The sequence below is a fragment of the Myxine glutinosa genome, chromosome 13 (genome assembly GCF_964187855.1).
Source record: "Myxine glutinosa chromosome 13, kmMyxGlut1.1, whole genome shotgun sequence".
Taxonomy (NCBI): Eukaryota; Metazoa; Chordata; class Myxini; order Myxiniformes; family Myxinidae; genus Myxine; species Myxine glutinosa.
In genome coordinates, this window is record NC_136273.1 from 104,902,762 (window position 1) to 104,918,848 (window position 16,087).

The window sequence follows — 16,087 nt, forward strand, 5'->3', positions numbered from 1 at the left end:
TATTGGATTATGCAAATTAGACATATTTCCCATGTTGGGATTGCTTGGGACTTTTAGTATGTTGTTCTGGGGACCTTGTAGAAATGCATTGTGGTGAAACAATTTCTGTTGCAATTTGTTCCAAGTAAAACCTTATTTTGCCTGGACAAACACTGGAATGGCTTCAGAACAAGAATGTGAAAGTGCTTCAGTGGCCCAGCTAAAGCCCAGACTTGAATCCCATTGAGAATCTGTGGAAAGACTTGAAGATTCCTATTCACCGGCGCTTCCCATCCAACTTGACAGAACTTGAGCAAATCTGCAAGGAAGAGAAGCTCCCCAAATCCACATGTGCAAAGCTGATACAGACATACCCAAGAAGACTCAAAACGAATCGCTGCCAAAGGCACTTCTACGAAGTAGTGACTGAGGGGGCTGAATACTTGTGTAAATTAGATATTTCTGTATTTCGTTTTCAATATATTTGTAAAAATTTCTAAAAACATGTTTTCACTGTCATTATGGGGTATTTTGTGTAGATCGGTGACAAAAAAAAATCTATTTCATCCATTTTAAATTCAGGCCTTAACATAAGATGTGATAAAGGTCAAGAGTTGTGAATACTTTCTGAAGGCACTGTATATAAATGGTTGAAGACGAGACAAAAAAAAGGGGAGGGGGGGGATGGGGGGGGGGGGAAGAAAAACAAATAAAAGGTATGTAAAAAAATAAATAAATAAATGGGGTTGGGAAAGAAAATAGCAAAGGAGATTGGGAGGAGAAAGAAGAGAAGGGAAATGCAAATAGAGGACGATATGAACAGGTAGCCAACGTGTCTGGACCAAATCTGGCTAACCATTAGTAAAGCCGGCAGGACATCGAGCCAGAGCTGGTTCCGGCGCCATTGGCTACCTGGGTGAGGAGGGGGAACTGAAACAAATTCCAGCAGTTGTTCCATTAGCTAATATGCATATGTGCAAGTAAAAAGGATTTTATATTATCAATCATGTTTTGCCGTCACCAAACAGCATTTTGTTACGTAGACGTAAAAATTTAATTCTTTAATAAAAATGAAGCGATCATTCAAAAAATAGGAGAGATAACCACATATAAAATTAAAGGGTTTTATAATGGTGTAAGAAACGAGCACTTTGGATAGCAAATTCATCTGCAAAACACGGAGCTGAACATTTTATAGTACATTTGACAAATCCATGGGACAGCAACACACGGGGAGAATAAGGCAAGTGGGTAAGGCCTAGCAAAGTCCAGACTGCATGATCTTCGGCCTCAGAGTTGTCAAAGTGATGAGAAGAGCCTCCTGAAAATGCAAGAAAAGAGAAAAACAAGAAAGAGCAATCAGAGAATGCAGACCCTCGCCAGGACGTGTTTTGATCGGATGAAGTTTTGTACTTGTCAAATTATGACGTCATAATGGAGGAACCTATGACATCATTAACATTTGTTATTCCCCATGAAGAGTTCTTTACAATGAGCCATGTCTCAATTGTTTCTATGCAGCGCTTTTGGAGATATAGAGGTGCAAAGTTTTTCCAAGATGGCGCCCATACCACGTGACCTATGACGTCATAATTATCATTAAAAAATTATACAGGCGGAGGTGCACCTATAGTGAAAATTGACTGTCAATCAGACCAACAGTTGCAGAGAAAATCATAATTTATTTTGTGTGGACAGACAGACAAACTGACCCAAATGCAATACACTCTCCTCTGGCGAGGGTAACTAACACACACACACACACACACACACACACACACACACACACACACACACACACACACACACACACACACACACACACACACACACACACAAACAAACACAATCTGTTTGCTTCTTACGTTTCCAACCCCCTGGACCAATCTCCCCAAAATTTACTGTACCACAATATTTTCACACACAAAGTAAACGTCACAACAAAACTTTCAATTCTTAATCAAACTCATGTTAAAACATTAAGAAATGGCGCTTTGGACGTTCGGCCATCATTTGTCAGGTATCCTCTCTGGGGAGAGGGAAGAAGCTTGGCTTGTGCCTTCGTGCTTCCTCGTTCGAAGGTTGATCCTCTGTCGGGAATCAAACCACTTGCATATAAAAAGTTATATTCCATATGCAGAGTTGAAAGTAATACAGTACAAAAAGGGTCCACAGTCTCCGTCGGACTACACTGAGTGTAAGGAGGGGGTCGCACACTACTGTATGACCTTAAATAAAGTAATGTAGCCATTAGGTCCATCTTTGCCACGTTATACTCCGAGTTTCTCCGAATGTAAACAACAATACCACCAATTTGTTTTCTCCGAATGTAAACAACAATATTCTTGATAGTTTACTCTCGTCTAAATAACAACACGATCTTCATCGGGCGACCAAACTTGTTAAGAAGAATGGCAAGAGCAGTGGTTGATAAGGTGAGATGATAATATAATTGCAGGTTGGCTTGTTCTTGGTCCCACCTGGAATGACATTGCAATGCTGGGGACCCTCCAGGTTTAAATCCTATGTGCCACATGTTTGTCCATCGCCTCCCAATGGCCTTGTAATTCACATTAAAGTACACGGATGTCTCACAACGTCCGTCTTGCATGGTCTAACCGTTGGTACATGAAAAAGCTCCGCTTTGATCCTGGGATCATTATTAAGAATCTGCAATCTGATATCTGCAATCATAAAGCGATCGCCATGGGTAAGCGTCCCCGCGATCCAATGATGCCCTTATTCCTTTCAGACTGCCACATGACCTTGATTTTCAACACTTAGGGATAAAGTTTTAAATTAAGAAAATGTTTCCCCATCTACAGTCTATTCATAAACCTCAACATCATGAAAATTGAAGGAAAATTATTCAAGTTATGATCGAAAAGGTGTTTTTTGTTAATTAGGTCACAATATGAAAAAAGTAGGTCAAGGACACTTGTTTCATATCGTCTGTTGCTGCTAATTGCATTATTTTTTGGAAGTGCGGCTGTGCTGCTGATAAAGTTAACTCCATAACTCCATATAAATTATGGGCCAACCCCTGTTGCTCATTTTGCCGACCTCCGATGGATGACAGGCCGAGTCACCTCACCTTGTGTTATTTCAACGGCACGACACAGGTTCAAGCCCAAGACCCTAAGATCTTAAGCCAGCCACCTTCACTGTTATGCCAACACCAGACTCGTCAAGGACACCAATATCAAGTATCACATGCACAACTTTAATGCAGGTATACTATTATGATACCAGAACATCTTGGAAGGCCAAGAGGTCTTTGAAATTCCACATTGGCAAAATTGAGCAATGACAAAAAAAAATTTCAGAAAACAATTGACCATATAAACAAACAAAAGGGGTATGATATAAATTATGGGTAAATGTGCCTTCCTCTCGGCTAGCAATAGAATTTCTTTTTGACAAGACAAACCTTAGTCAAGTGATGGTAAAAAATGCAAAAGATTCAAAAATTAGGTCATGACCTTAAAAGATAGGTCAACAATTGTGTGAACCCGTGCACTTTTTATTCCCATTATCAGCCCCCGTTGGACTTGGTCCGAAACGGGGCCTTATGGATTGGGTCTCGTCCATCCATGCATGCGTGCATGCATCCACAACCATATCTCGGAGATGCATGGACTGATTTTGTTCATACTTGGCACAAAGCAATACATGTTATACATATGCACCTCACTTCATTTTGCAATCTCAAAGATAGCCGACTGGCGGCCATTTTAGTTGCAAAAAAAACCTGTTGTTGAACACGTCCTCAACCATTTCTCAGACATGCATTTACTGATATTGTTCAAACTTGGCACAAAGGTAATGAATTATGGCTTATATATGTACCTCAATTTGTTTCGAGATCAGAACCAATATGGCCGACTGGCGGCCATTTTGTTATGTTAACGTGTCTCCAACCATTTATTGAACGTTCATGGTCGGATTTTGTTCAAACTTGGCACAAAGACAAGACATGAGAGTATACATATGGAGAAGATTTTGTTTTGTAATCCGACCAAAGATGGCCGACTGACGGCATCCAACTCCGCAGAGCAGAATTACTAAAACCGCGCGGGCTATCTCTGAGCTGAGATGTAGCTCAGACATTGGCAGAAAAAGGAAGAAAAAAACAAACAAAAAAAACCAAACAAACAAACAGAAAAATCGAAATGGTGATATTTTGTTTTTCTACCACAACAAAAATAGAGTGGTATAAAGTATAAGTAAATAAAAAACATTACTCAGAATTACAAGTACAACTCCAAGGGGGTCTAAAAACTCTGGGGTACTATTAAAATTGGGGGCACTAATTAAATTGTAGAAACAAACGCAACAACAGGTATATTATGCCTCCCTCTCTTCTATAGGGGTAGGCCGAATAATAAAAATAAGTGCACACGAGACAGAGAAGAGAGAAGAGACAGAGACAGAGACAGAGACAGAGACAGAGACAGAGACAGAGAGAGAGAGAGAGAGAGAGAGAGAGAGAGAGAGAGAGAGAGAGAGAGAGAGAGAGAGAGAGAGAGACACACACCTCTGTGCGAATTGTCCCGCTGCCTTGTCCAGGGCAGGTGTTCAGGTAAAGGTCAAACAGTGGCTGTGGGTCAGAGACCTGGAGCTTTTGATCGCCAGTCACCGCAGCCTCTAGTCCATGCAGGCCCCCAAGGACCACAAGGAGATGTCTGTGCACAGATCATAAGGGTGTTTCATTTGATTTACAGAATTCGCTACAAATTCAGAAATTCGAAGTTACCTCACCAAAGAAAAATGGTTCACCTGAAAGAAGGCAGCTCATGATCGTACACGCTTTCTCCACGCTCGGAGGTCCCCACCGTGAGGTCGTAACCACCACTGTATGGACATTCCGTCATCACACAACCTGTGCATGGTACAACACCAGAGAAAAAGTAAATAATAACAATAATAATAAACGTTTTGTAACATGAACATCTTATTGGTTTAATAAATAAAAAAAGAAAAAGCACAATAGGACTTTAATGTGTTTTTTTCTTCTTCAAATGATACATACACTCATTTGTTTTTTCAACGGCATCAGAGGTTCTGTTAAAATGTACTGGTTGACATTTCAAAAATAACGTTTAATTGCGAATACACCATTTTTCTACCACAACAAAAATAGAGTGGTATAAAGTATAAGTAAATAAATAACATCACTCAGAATTACAAGTACAACTCATTGGTTTTGTGAACACCAACAAATACAAACAAGCATTCGATCAAAGCAGAAACATTTTACTCCCACTGTGATAATCCAGAAATGTAACTCCGAGTGCCACCTGCGAAGCGTTTGCAGCAATAGCCGCCAGCTATTTGACCTATTTGACCTTTCCCTGTTTGTCGTAAAAAAGGCGACAAAAAGGGTTGGCGGCAGGAAGGGCATCCGGCCGTAAAACATTGCTTCAAAAAGGGGACCCCAAAAAAAAACAACAACAACAACCACGGTCCCCGAAAAAGGCCAACCCCCGCTTGCGGGGAAAAATGGCCTCTAAAGGTGGTTTTTTTAATTTGACCTTACTCAAACTTGGAGCGAGACGAACCGAGTAACCCCAGTAGAGACCGCCATCGGTGTGTGGAGCACGTGGAGAAACAGCATGGCCTGCGGGAGAAGAGTGCGGAGGGGACACGATACCTCAGAATACACACAATTGGCTAAAAATTAGTTATTTTCACCCCACCCTCAATCCCCTCTCTCTCTGACATCCCCAGTTTCCCCCTTGTTCTCACTGCCCACAATACCCTTTGTGCCCGTGTCCATTTTGACCGTAACTCGGATGCCGGGTTGAAGGTGTCTGTCAATCTGTACCTCCTGGGGAGCAACATGGGAGGAATTGAAGTTATCAAAGCAACACGCAGAAAAGCAGTACATTACATCTACGTACGTTAGAAGCAACGTTCATCCATTACACGGACCCAACATTGTGTCAAAAGGAATTTGTACATTCTCTCTCATTCTCTTTCAACACGGAAATAGTAAAGGTATTTCCCCGAACGCTGTCCAAGGTAACGATGCAAATGGTGCGTCATCGCTGACACCTCCGCCAGGGACAGTGGTGACCGAGTCACCAATGGGCATTCAGAACACCAATGACGTCATGACTGAAGAACCAATCGGTGTCGCGGTTACTTAGACACGCTTATAAATGTTTACCAGCAGAGGTAACCACACATTATGCAGAAGGAATTTAGAGTTTAGAAAAAGAGAGCTACAAGAAGATGATTTGTCATACCTGCTCCCAGCGACAGGTGCTATACCATGTACATTTAACCCCTGACTATCTCTTCTCCTTCCTTTTGCTTTGATTATTTACCTATTGAATGTTTGTCTTTTTGCACTTGTTTTTTGTACTGTGTCAAAGCGCCTTTGGGCTTCTTGAAAAGCGCTATATAAAATAAATGTATTATTATGATTATTACATTTACATAGAGAGAATTGGCGTCTTCCAACTACCCCGAACCCTCTAGCCCACAGGTTTGAAAAGGTTTTCTTGCATCTCCACTTGCCAAGAGGATTCTAACGGTACGCAATATGATGGGTTTATTACCGCTGGGGCCGATTTTATCGTTGGACAGACAGAAACTACAACTTTACTACTACGGGAAACCCCCGGGCATCGACATGTCCGACATCTGGACATCTTGAGTAAGACGCTGCACAAAGAGCATGGTTACTGGAAACGCAACATGTCCAGAAATGATGTAATCTTCACAATTCATTTACTTGTGTACTTCACATATGTGAATACATGTCCATGCACATGGGAAATACAATTTATAATGTGTAATTACACGTAATGTAAAATGTGACTTCAAGACCTCAAATCTTCCCTCCACACTCGACTCCTCTCCCCCTCCTCCTCATTGCACACACTGCACAGGAGAGAGGAGGGAGGGTAAGGGGAAGAATGATGTGGGAGGGGAGAGAGACATTTCCTTCACTTGAGGAATGACTTCATTCACTTGACTCGAGAGAGGACTGAGTGGGGACAACCCGTCTTGACCAACATCTGTTTTTAAACTTGAAAGCATCGAATCCACTTCGCTTTACAAATTAAAAACCGATTAAAACCAAACGTTATTATTTAATAAATATTGTATTCCAAAATTAGACCACATATGCAATTTATTACGTACAAAGTCTTTTGAAGTAATGTTTATTTAGATCGTTGGAAAAAGAGTTAACTCACCTTAAACTACACACACACACACACACACACACACACACACACACACACACACAACCCCCTAACCTGACTAGGAAGCAAGGCACAGATTGAGTCTCACCCCAGCAATGGCTGCACAACCTGTTAGCAACAATTGTCGCCTGCCACGCGGACACATTGTGTCTGCCCTGCTCATGAACAGTTAGGAGGTTTGCAGTCAGGAATATTAATTCCTGAATTTGTACTCAGCAATGTTGTCCTCATGAGCCCATAATAAGGGCGAAATCTAGATCGACATCTCTGCCTTTGTCTATTTGTGACCATAGAGCTTTAATCTCGGTCTGCAAAGACTTGAGTACCACACGGATGCCTCCTAGTTTAAAGGTGATGTGTTGGTATAATTTATGTGCATGACGTCAGTATCATGTCATGGAGTTAGTGTGCTTCTCTGGTTAAAATTATATATATATATATGTATATACATACAGTGCGTATCAAAAAAAAGGTAATCCGAATTCAAGGGGTTAATATGCAAAGGTTTTTTTTTTTTTTTTTTTTTTACACTGAATCGAGGCTCGTGAAAGAGCTAACATTTATTTCACAAACAAATCAACCAGACAAACAAAATATATAAAAAGAGGGAGCGGAAGACAAGATGGGGAGAGAAGGGGAAGCACACAAACACAACATTTGAGAGCAGGGAGAAGTGTGGGAGGGAGAGGGCTTGGGGGGAGGAGGCATGGGAAGGGGGGGGGGGGGGGGGGGGAGAGGTATAAAACACAAGGAGACGAAGGACTTCCAGGACAGAAGTTGGTATTTCAAAAAAGTGTAGGATTTGGGGTGAAATTAGCGGGGGTAGAAAAGATCAAGGTTTTGGATGGGGGAAGATAAGAGATGGTGGTGAACAGCTGTTTTAAAGACCTGGAGGGTGGAGTGGGATTGAAGGGAGTGAGGGAGTTTGTTCGAGAGGTGGGAGAAAAGAGGAATGAAGGAGTGAAGGTGAGCAGAAAGTGTTGATTTTGGCAGTTTAACCATAAGAGGGTTGCAGGCAGATCTTGTGCGACCTGTAGGAATATTTGGGGGCCAGAGCCCAGAGAGAGCTGGGGGGGCAAGGCCAGAGGGGAGTCGGTAGAAGACGGAAAGACCACCAACCTGCCTGCGGTGACCTCAATCACATGGCCTATAGGGGGAAATGTTCAAGGGTGCTGGACTACCTCTAAATATTTATGAATGTAGCTGACATTTGGCCTGGTTTGTTTTTAGGGCAAATGGACCAGTTGTAGAGGGTGGGAGCTTAACATTTAAAACTTTCAAAAATAAGGGCCTCCTTAATATGAATATGAATGAATGAATGATCGTTTTAAGGCCATTTTCCCCGCTAGAGTGGGGGTTAGACTTGCGGTCCCCATGACAATTTTCTCCATTTTGCCCTATTTTCTGCATCTCTCCTTGTTAACCCCCTTTCCCGCATTTCTTCTTCGACCATCTTCAGCCAAGTCTTTCTCGGTCTTCCCCGTCCTCTACTTCCTTCTACATTCATTTCCATCACTCTTCTCAACCAGTCACTTTCATCCTTCCTCAACACATGACCAAACCATCTCAACCTGTTCCTCTTCACAGCATCAATCACAGGCTCTATTCCCATCATCTTTCGCAATTCATCATTTGTCTTCCTCTCTCTCAACGATACTCCGCACATCCACCGAACCATTCGCATTTCCACCCTTTCCAGCCATCGTTGCTGCTCTACGTTCATTACCCATGTCTCGCTCCCATAAATCATAACACCTCTCACACATGCAGCATACACCTTTCCCTTCAGCTTCAACGACACTCCCCTCTTCGTCAGCACGCCACTCAGTTCCCGAAACTTCTTCCATGCACATCTCACTCCAGCAACCGTTTAGCAACTCTAGCAACTCTAGCTCGTACCCTACCAATCCTGTAAAAGTGCTGTCGATCGTCATCCAACCATCCCTGCTCTGCGCCAACTTTGCTTATGTAACGCAAGAGGAACCACCTCAACCTCCAGTGTTCGAGGACTTGAGTGTAACAGTTGGTGTAGGACTTAGATTTGCATTGGAGTTACTTGTAGTTCAGAAAAAGACTGATCCATCCTGGAGGGATTTCTTTTATTTTATTTTTTTTATGTCCCACTGTCAGTTGTTCTACTCCCAGCGTCAACTCCTCTATACCACCTTGCAATTTTACAGTCCCCTTTCTCACCTCCTTCTCCATGCGCTCCTTACAGTGCCTCACCTCCTCGCGCACTCCTCCGACCTCCTCACTCACACCTCTTCTGATCTCTTCTCCCATCACTTGCATCTCCTGCCCAGATGCCACCCTCATCTGCTCCATTTCCTCCCTGTGAGCATCCAATTTAGTTTCTACCCCCATTCTGACCCCCTCTATCTGCTGCCCCATTTGTTTAACTTCCCTTTCCGCTTGGTCCCTCATGTCCCTCAATTTGCCTTCCATACTAGTTTCTAACCCCTCTTTCATCTCTTCCATTTGATTCTCTTGAGCGGCCATTCTGTTTTCTACCCCCGTTAACCCATGTTTCACCCCTTCTATCCCATTGTCTAACCCCTCAAATTTCTTGTCTAATCCCTCAAATTTCTTTTCTAATCCCTCACCGGTACCCCTCGCTTCATCCCTCATTACCCCCATTTGGCCCTCCAATCGCTCACCCAGTCGCTCAATTTGGCTCCCCATACTCATCTGTACAGCTGCCTGTAGCTGCGCAATGAGGGCCTGCATGTCAATCCCTCCCACTTGTGCAGCGGGCGCGGCCGCCGTAGCCATCTGCGAGGCGCCATTTTGCGCGCCCGTAACCTCGTGCGCGAGGACGCCATTTTGCGAACCTGCCGCCCTCACTGCTTCGCTCTCCTCATGTCCCTCAATTTGGTCCTGGATCGACCCTGCCTCACTCTCCTCTACCGGAACCCAGCCGTCTTGATCTGCCATAGCGCGACTTTCAAAATTCGGGTTTTTTTTAAAAAACAAAATCAAATTTCGGTGACTTTATAATTTTGACCAAATTTTTTCTAGATGTTTTAAAAAAAATTGGTTCGGGCCTCGAATCTCACTCCTCGACACCAATTGTTACGGACGCGGTTTGGATGTTATTTTTTGACCGAGCGGTTGGTATGACCGCGACCGAACAGTTATTCCCCGACTAGACCCCGATTCCACCCAGACGTTGACCAAATCGCGCTATGCTAAATCAATGATGGAAAGGACACAACGACTGGGATAGATGAAACGACGCAAGGGGTACAGTTCTCAAGACCTCCGGAGGAGGGTATAATTACAGTGGTGGAGAAAAGGGGGTAGATTACACGGTAGTGAGGTAAAGACACAGAAGAGATAAGCATTTAATTACAGTCTTATCTTATCCCAGACAGACCACAGACAAACGGAACAAGGCTGACTTACACAGGGATTGATGGCAGGAAGGGACAGGTAGTTCGATGGCACAAGGTGCACCTTGGCTCGGGGACAGGATAAAGCACGGTCCAAAAGATGCAGGGAGGCCTCACAGCGCTCGGAGGGTACGTCTTGCTTGCTCCAAGCTCAGCGCGCATCTGACGTCACCTCCCTCTTCCTGCGCATGCTCAGCGGGGAGTGACACGCCCTCGGCTGGTTGGCTCCGCCCCCCTGGGGCCGGTCCGCCGCTTCCATTGGGTGCGGGGGTTACCGGGCTCCGCCCTTGATGAGGAGCTGACAGGGAGCCCCTATTTGGTAACCCCGTCGAGCACATGTTCGATGGCGGCTCGTTGGGAAGGCCTCATGCCCTCCCAACACCCCCTACCAACCAAGCCGGAGTGAGGACGCGCACTCCCTGTGCACGCCGCCGCCGTTGCTGTTGTTGTTGTTGCTGAACCGTGAGGAAGAGCTGCGGGGAGGTATTGGGAGGTCCTAAACTTCCTAACGGTGCCATACAATCACATTCTGGTGCAACGAAGGGTCAGAATTAATGGAAACGAGTCCTTAACTGACATAGACTAAGAATAACTAGCAAGATGTCCTATAGTTGTCTTACATGAGATGCGGTGAACCTGGGCACGACATTTAATGGGGGAAATAGGGGGAGGTCGGGTCTACAGAGTGTTGTTTACAGAAAATGGGACTAGGGAATGGGGGATTGGGGATAGTTGGGAAGTATTGAGGAAATAGGGGAATAATTACAAGCGGATATGGATGGATGCAAATCCCATATCCGCAACATTATAGTGTTGCGGATCTCACCGTCGGCCCCTTTTCCCCTTACCAAGGGGGGATTAATCCCCTTGTCTGCGACTGACCGACGTGAGTCCTGAAGCTGCCCAGCTCCCGCCAGAGAGGCAGGTGAGCAACCTCGTTCGAGACCGCGGACAAGATGTTATTTGCCGAGCGGATTAGCAGCCGCGGCTCGAACCATTAACAAAAACTAGACCCGATTCTTATTCGTTGGCCAAATCGTGCCACAGGTATTCAATGATGGAAAAGACAAGGACGAACGGATGTGAAGAAAATAAGGCAGAGTAAGGAAGAACAGGGATTTATTACCAATATTTACAAGACCAAAGAAACCAAGGAAGAAGGAAAAATACGAAAATAATGACAGAAGCAGGAGACACAGTGCAATACTATCTTACCTATACAGTCTTACTTATTCCCAGGGACAACACGGACAAACAGACGACAGTCAGACTTACACGGGGATGATGACCGGAATGGCAGGAGGTGGATGGCTGGACGGATGAGGAGGTGGGACCACAGGGCTGGAAGGTTCAGCGGGACGCAGGAGAATGGCCGGGCCGGGAGTGAGCAGCCGCCGACTCTCCACACTTCCGTTCGCACGGCGGCGTTGCTTCGCGGCCGCGGGTCGAACCGCCGTTAAAGCTCAACTCCACCCAGCTGCGGTGGATTCAGCTGCGGTGGATTCCTTACTCATCTGCTGTGGGGGCTTCCTCGGTTATCTGCTCCAACTGGACTCACAGCTCCTCCTAAACTGGACTGGACTCAACTGGGCTCCGGTGGACTCCGGGTGGGAGGCTCCGGGCGACGGGTTATATAACCACGCCCATGGAACTTTCGCGAACCTCCTCGAACGCTCTCTCTCCGCCCTCTCAGGCCAAACCCCTCATCCTTGGTTGGTTGATCGGGGGCTGGCTCACTCCTCCTTCTCATGACGAGGTGGAGACACGCCTTTCTTCTCCGAGCTGACCGCGTGCGTAATGGAGTTTGGGGTGAAGAAAACCGCCCAAAGCAGTAGTGGCGAGCGCCGCAGAAAACCGCCCAATGCACTGACACTTCGGAGAGAGGATTGGGGGAAACTTAAATAGGGAACTATCTTATGTCATTGGTGCAATGCAGAGTCAACTAGTGGGAAACAGAGCCTTAAGCTAATACACATAATAAGGAAAGAACTATTTAGAAGGGTATATGTTTTTCTACGTGCATGCGATGGATTAACTAAGGGGACGACCTTTGACCTTTACACAACGGAGGTATTTACAAGACTCACTAGAGGGGCATATTTACAAACAGGATTCTCAAATCCGCAACAATATATATATTACGGTGGCCCTTAAACGGGGTGAAAATTTTAAAATGTTAATTTGAATGTTCTCATGGCCTAAATGTGATCCATTTGGGATAGGAACACTGAAGTCAAAATTTCATACAAGTCTGTTTATATTTAGAGGTAGTCCAGGCACCTTCAAGAATCAAGATTTTATATATAGAGAGCACACAACAAAATATACTACTACACAAATACACTTCTTAAAGTTATTTTCATTTCTCATTCTATTTAACATTCCTGATGTTATTATATTTCCTGATGTTATTATATTAGTTTCTAGTCAAGGAAGGTTCTCACCAACATAAGTCATATCATTGCTGCCTGATTTTAGCCAATGTTGCTTTCCGACAGTCGGGATAAGTATGGCGGTGTTCAGACACGTCCTGAAGTAAGAATTGGAGTTGCTCCTCAGGCTTGGTAAGGAGCCGGTTGTAACTTTTCATGAGGGCCACACCTCGTTCAGCGTGGTCATTTACGACCTTCAACTCCCTGATCTGTTCCACAGCAGCTCTGTAGCCTTCATGGTCACCCCATGTGCTTGGATCCACAGTTAAAAAGTCTGACGAGATTTTCAACTTTTCGAAGAATGTTTTTGTGTGGTGACACAAATTCTTCAATTCCCTTCTCGCTTAAGGCTTTCATGTCAGGCCGTGGCATCTTCGATGGTTCTTCATCTAATGGACGCTCGCCTTTCAATGCTTCCACCATCAGTTGTTTAGTAGCGATAGGCACTTGTTTGTCGAAGAAGGCCAACCCCACCAGCTCTTCTGACAAGTACCACAGATGGTTCCTCAACTTCTCACTGGTGGCTGTTGAGATTGCACGACTTGCAGTCTTGTAAGAGATCAAGGTCTTCATCAGCAGCAGATCATTCATTGGAGCTTCAGCTGCATTTGGAGCTTTCATCCAGGCTTGCAAATACACTTCAGAAACAAACAGACAAATTTCTCGTAGGCCATTCATTCCTCTCTCGTGCCGTCAGCTTGAACTGTTGGTGTAAAAGCCAGATTTTGAGACTGTAGATGGCCTTCGACATCCATCTTGCATGGTGAATCGCACCAGGAGCACGGAAATGAATGCCACGAGCAGGAACTCCTCCAAGAAACAAAATGGTCAGTTCCAGAAGTTCTTTATAATCATCCCGTGGCTGATTGACGTTAAGCTGCTTCTTTGCAAAATCGATAACTTTATCAGTCACAGGGAGAATGCGGTCATTGACATTCATCAGTTTTTAGTTACGTGACCTCAATCACATGGCCTATAGGGAGAAATGTTCAAGGGTGCTGGACTACCTCTAAATATTTATGAATTTAGCTGACATTTGGCCTGGTTTGTTGTTAGGGCAAATGGACCAGTTGTAGAGGGTGAGAGCTTAACATTTAAAACTTTCAAAAATAAGGGCCACCTTAATATGAATATGAATGATTGAATGATCGTTTTAAGGCCATCTTCCCCGCTATAGCGGGGGTTAGCCTTGCGGGCCCCATGACAATCATGGTTCCCTGTTTGAGGCAATGTTTTTATGGCCGGATGCCCTTCCTGACGCCAACCCTTGGTCACGCTCTTACAATGCGCAGGGATACGGTGAGGAGTCTGTGTGGCACACGACACGGTGTACCTATTCTAACCCGGGGTACACACCGGGATCATTCATCCCAGCAAGCTGGTACTCAATTTGCCGACCTCGGAAGGATGACAGGCTGAGTCAACCCCCCTGGCGTTAATTCAGCGATCGATCGACCGGGATTCGAACCCAGGATCCTAGGATCCCAAGCCGGCACCCTAACCGCGAAGCCAACACCAGGCTTTTCTTATCTTATCACCTTATTTTCTTATCTTATCACCAGGTGAAGCTCCTCCCTGAACGGGTGAAGCTCCTCCCTGAATGGACGGACATGCAGCACGGAATCTAGTATTATAGTGACAATAAAAGTTTCACTTGAATGCATCATTAAATAAGCTCAGGTGGCATAAAAATGTGTAAACTATGGAGATTGGAGGGGGTGAATAAGTTTGCAGGCCGCTGTATATTGTCATGTCACACAACATTTTACACCACCAGCGCTTACTGCTTATGTATCAAAATTACCAAAAGCCTGCATGAGGAATTTTAAACCTCATTCCACAAAGTGAATGGAACATTTTTAGCAGCAGCGAAAGATTAATTTCACGTTTTTACAAAATCAATAAATTCTTATCTTATCTTATCTTAGCCACGTTGAAGTTTCACGAGGCAGATATCGTTAGTGTTTGCATCTGTGGCATCAAACTAAAATACACAATTTGGTGTCTGTGTGATGAATTTTTGACCCCAATACATTCCGTCCTTACTTATCCAATCTCAACCGAACTTGACAGGATGACCAAGGGTTTCATAATGATGGTTGCAGCGCATTCATTTGCCCCCCTCCCCAACGGTGTTTTCTCCCCTGAGCGGGTTTTCCCCACCATTGCCGTCAATGGCGTTGCATGTCGAGGTGTATATCCGTGTTAAGTTAGCTTTATCGTGCCGTTTTTCCAAGGCCGCTTCTAATAACAAAACTAATGATAATAACGTAATATTAATGGTTTTACAAAACAATATTAATAATGTCCCACCGCTCCAAGGGGTTTTTCCTTCTTGAACAAATACTGTGTCAACATTTATAAATAGCTTGCCATGGTGTTTTTGTGGGAGCAACGGCTTCTACCAGAAGTAAAAAATATTATAAACCACAAACACGTTCGATTACCCTTTTAAATGGTCGCTAATGCTGTTTAACAAAGAACTGAAATCAAGTTGGAGAAATCCGGACGTTAGTCCATGCTTATCACGTTGACGATCGCTCTTGATCGTAGATCTACTGCAATCTATACATCCCACAAGAGTTAATAACACGACCCTTCCTGTCGATTACATGGAGTTCTTCCAAGGCGTTTTCGTGGTGTTTTGGTTTTTCCAAAGCTGCTTCTCATTACAAACGTAATAACAACACTTATAATAATAGCAAAATAGGAATGATATTATGAAACGATATCCCCACTCCTCAAGGGGTTTTGTGGATTGCGATATTGCCCCTCCCCCACCCTGACATCCTCACTGAAGTAAATGTTACTATCAGGAATTTATAATGGTGTGGCATGTTCTGATCCTTTGATTCACCATGATACAACATGTTATAATGTCATGCATGGTCTGATCCTTTCATTGACCTCATATAACATGTTATATTATCATGCATGTTCTGATCCTTTCATTCACCTCATATAACATGTTATATTATCATGCATGTTCTGACCCTTTCAATGACCTGATCTAGCATATTGTAATAGGAATAATAATTGGCAATATTGAAAAGTATAATAACATGAC

General features: G+C 44.2%; 1 protein-coding gene across 1 annotated transcript in view; it reads right to left on the bottom strand.

Moving 5' to 3' along the window:
• Positions 1 to 1,025: 1,025 nt before the first annotated feature.
• The window catches only part of SPOUT1 (SPOUT domain containing methyltransferase 1), a 39,240-nt gene continuing 24,178 nt past the window's right edge, over positions 1,026 to 16,087 (bottom strand). The window contains exons 8-12 of the mRNA XM_068102608.2: positions 5,740 to 5,809; positions 5,519 to 5,599; positions 4,759 to 4,861; positions 4,517 to 4,664; positions 1,026 to 1,300 (exon numbers count right to left, since the gene is read on the bottom strand). Of these exons, the coding sequence (XP_067958709.2) occupies positions 1,238 to 1,300; positions 4,517 to 4,664; positions 4,759 to 4,861; positions 5,519 to 5,599; positions 5,740 to 5,809 (465 nt within the window). The 3' untranslated portion in view covers positions 1,026 to 1,237. The remainder of the gene's footprint in view (positions 1,301 to 4,516; positions 4,665 to 4,758; positions 4,862 to 5,518; positions 5,600 to 5,739; positions 5,810 to 16,087) is intronic.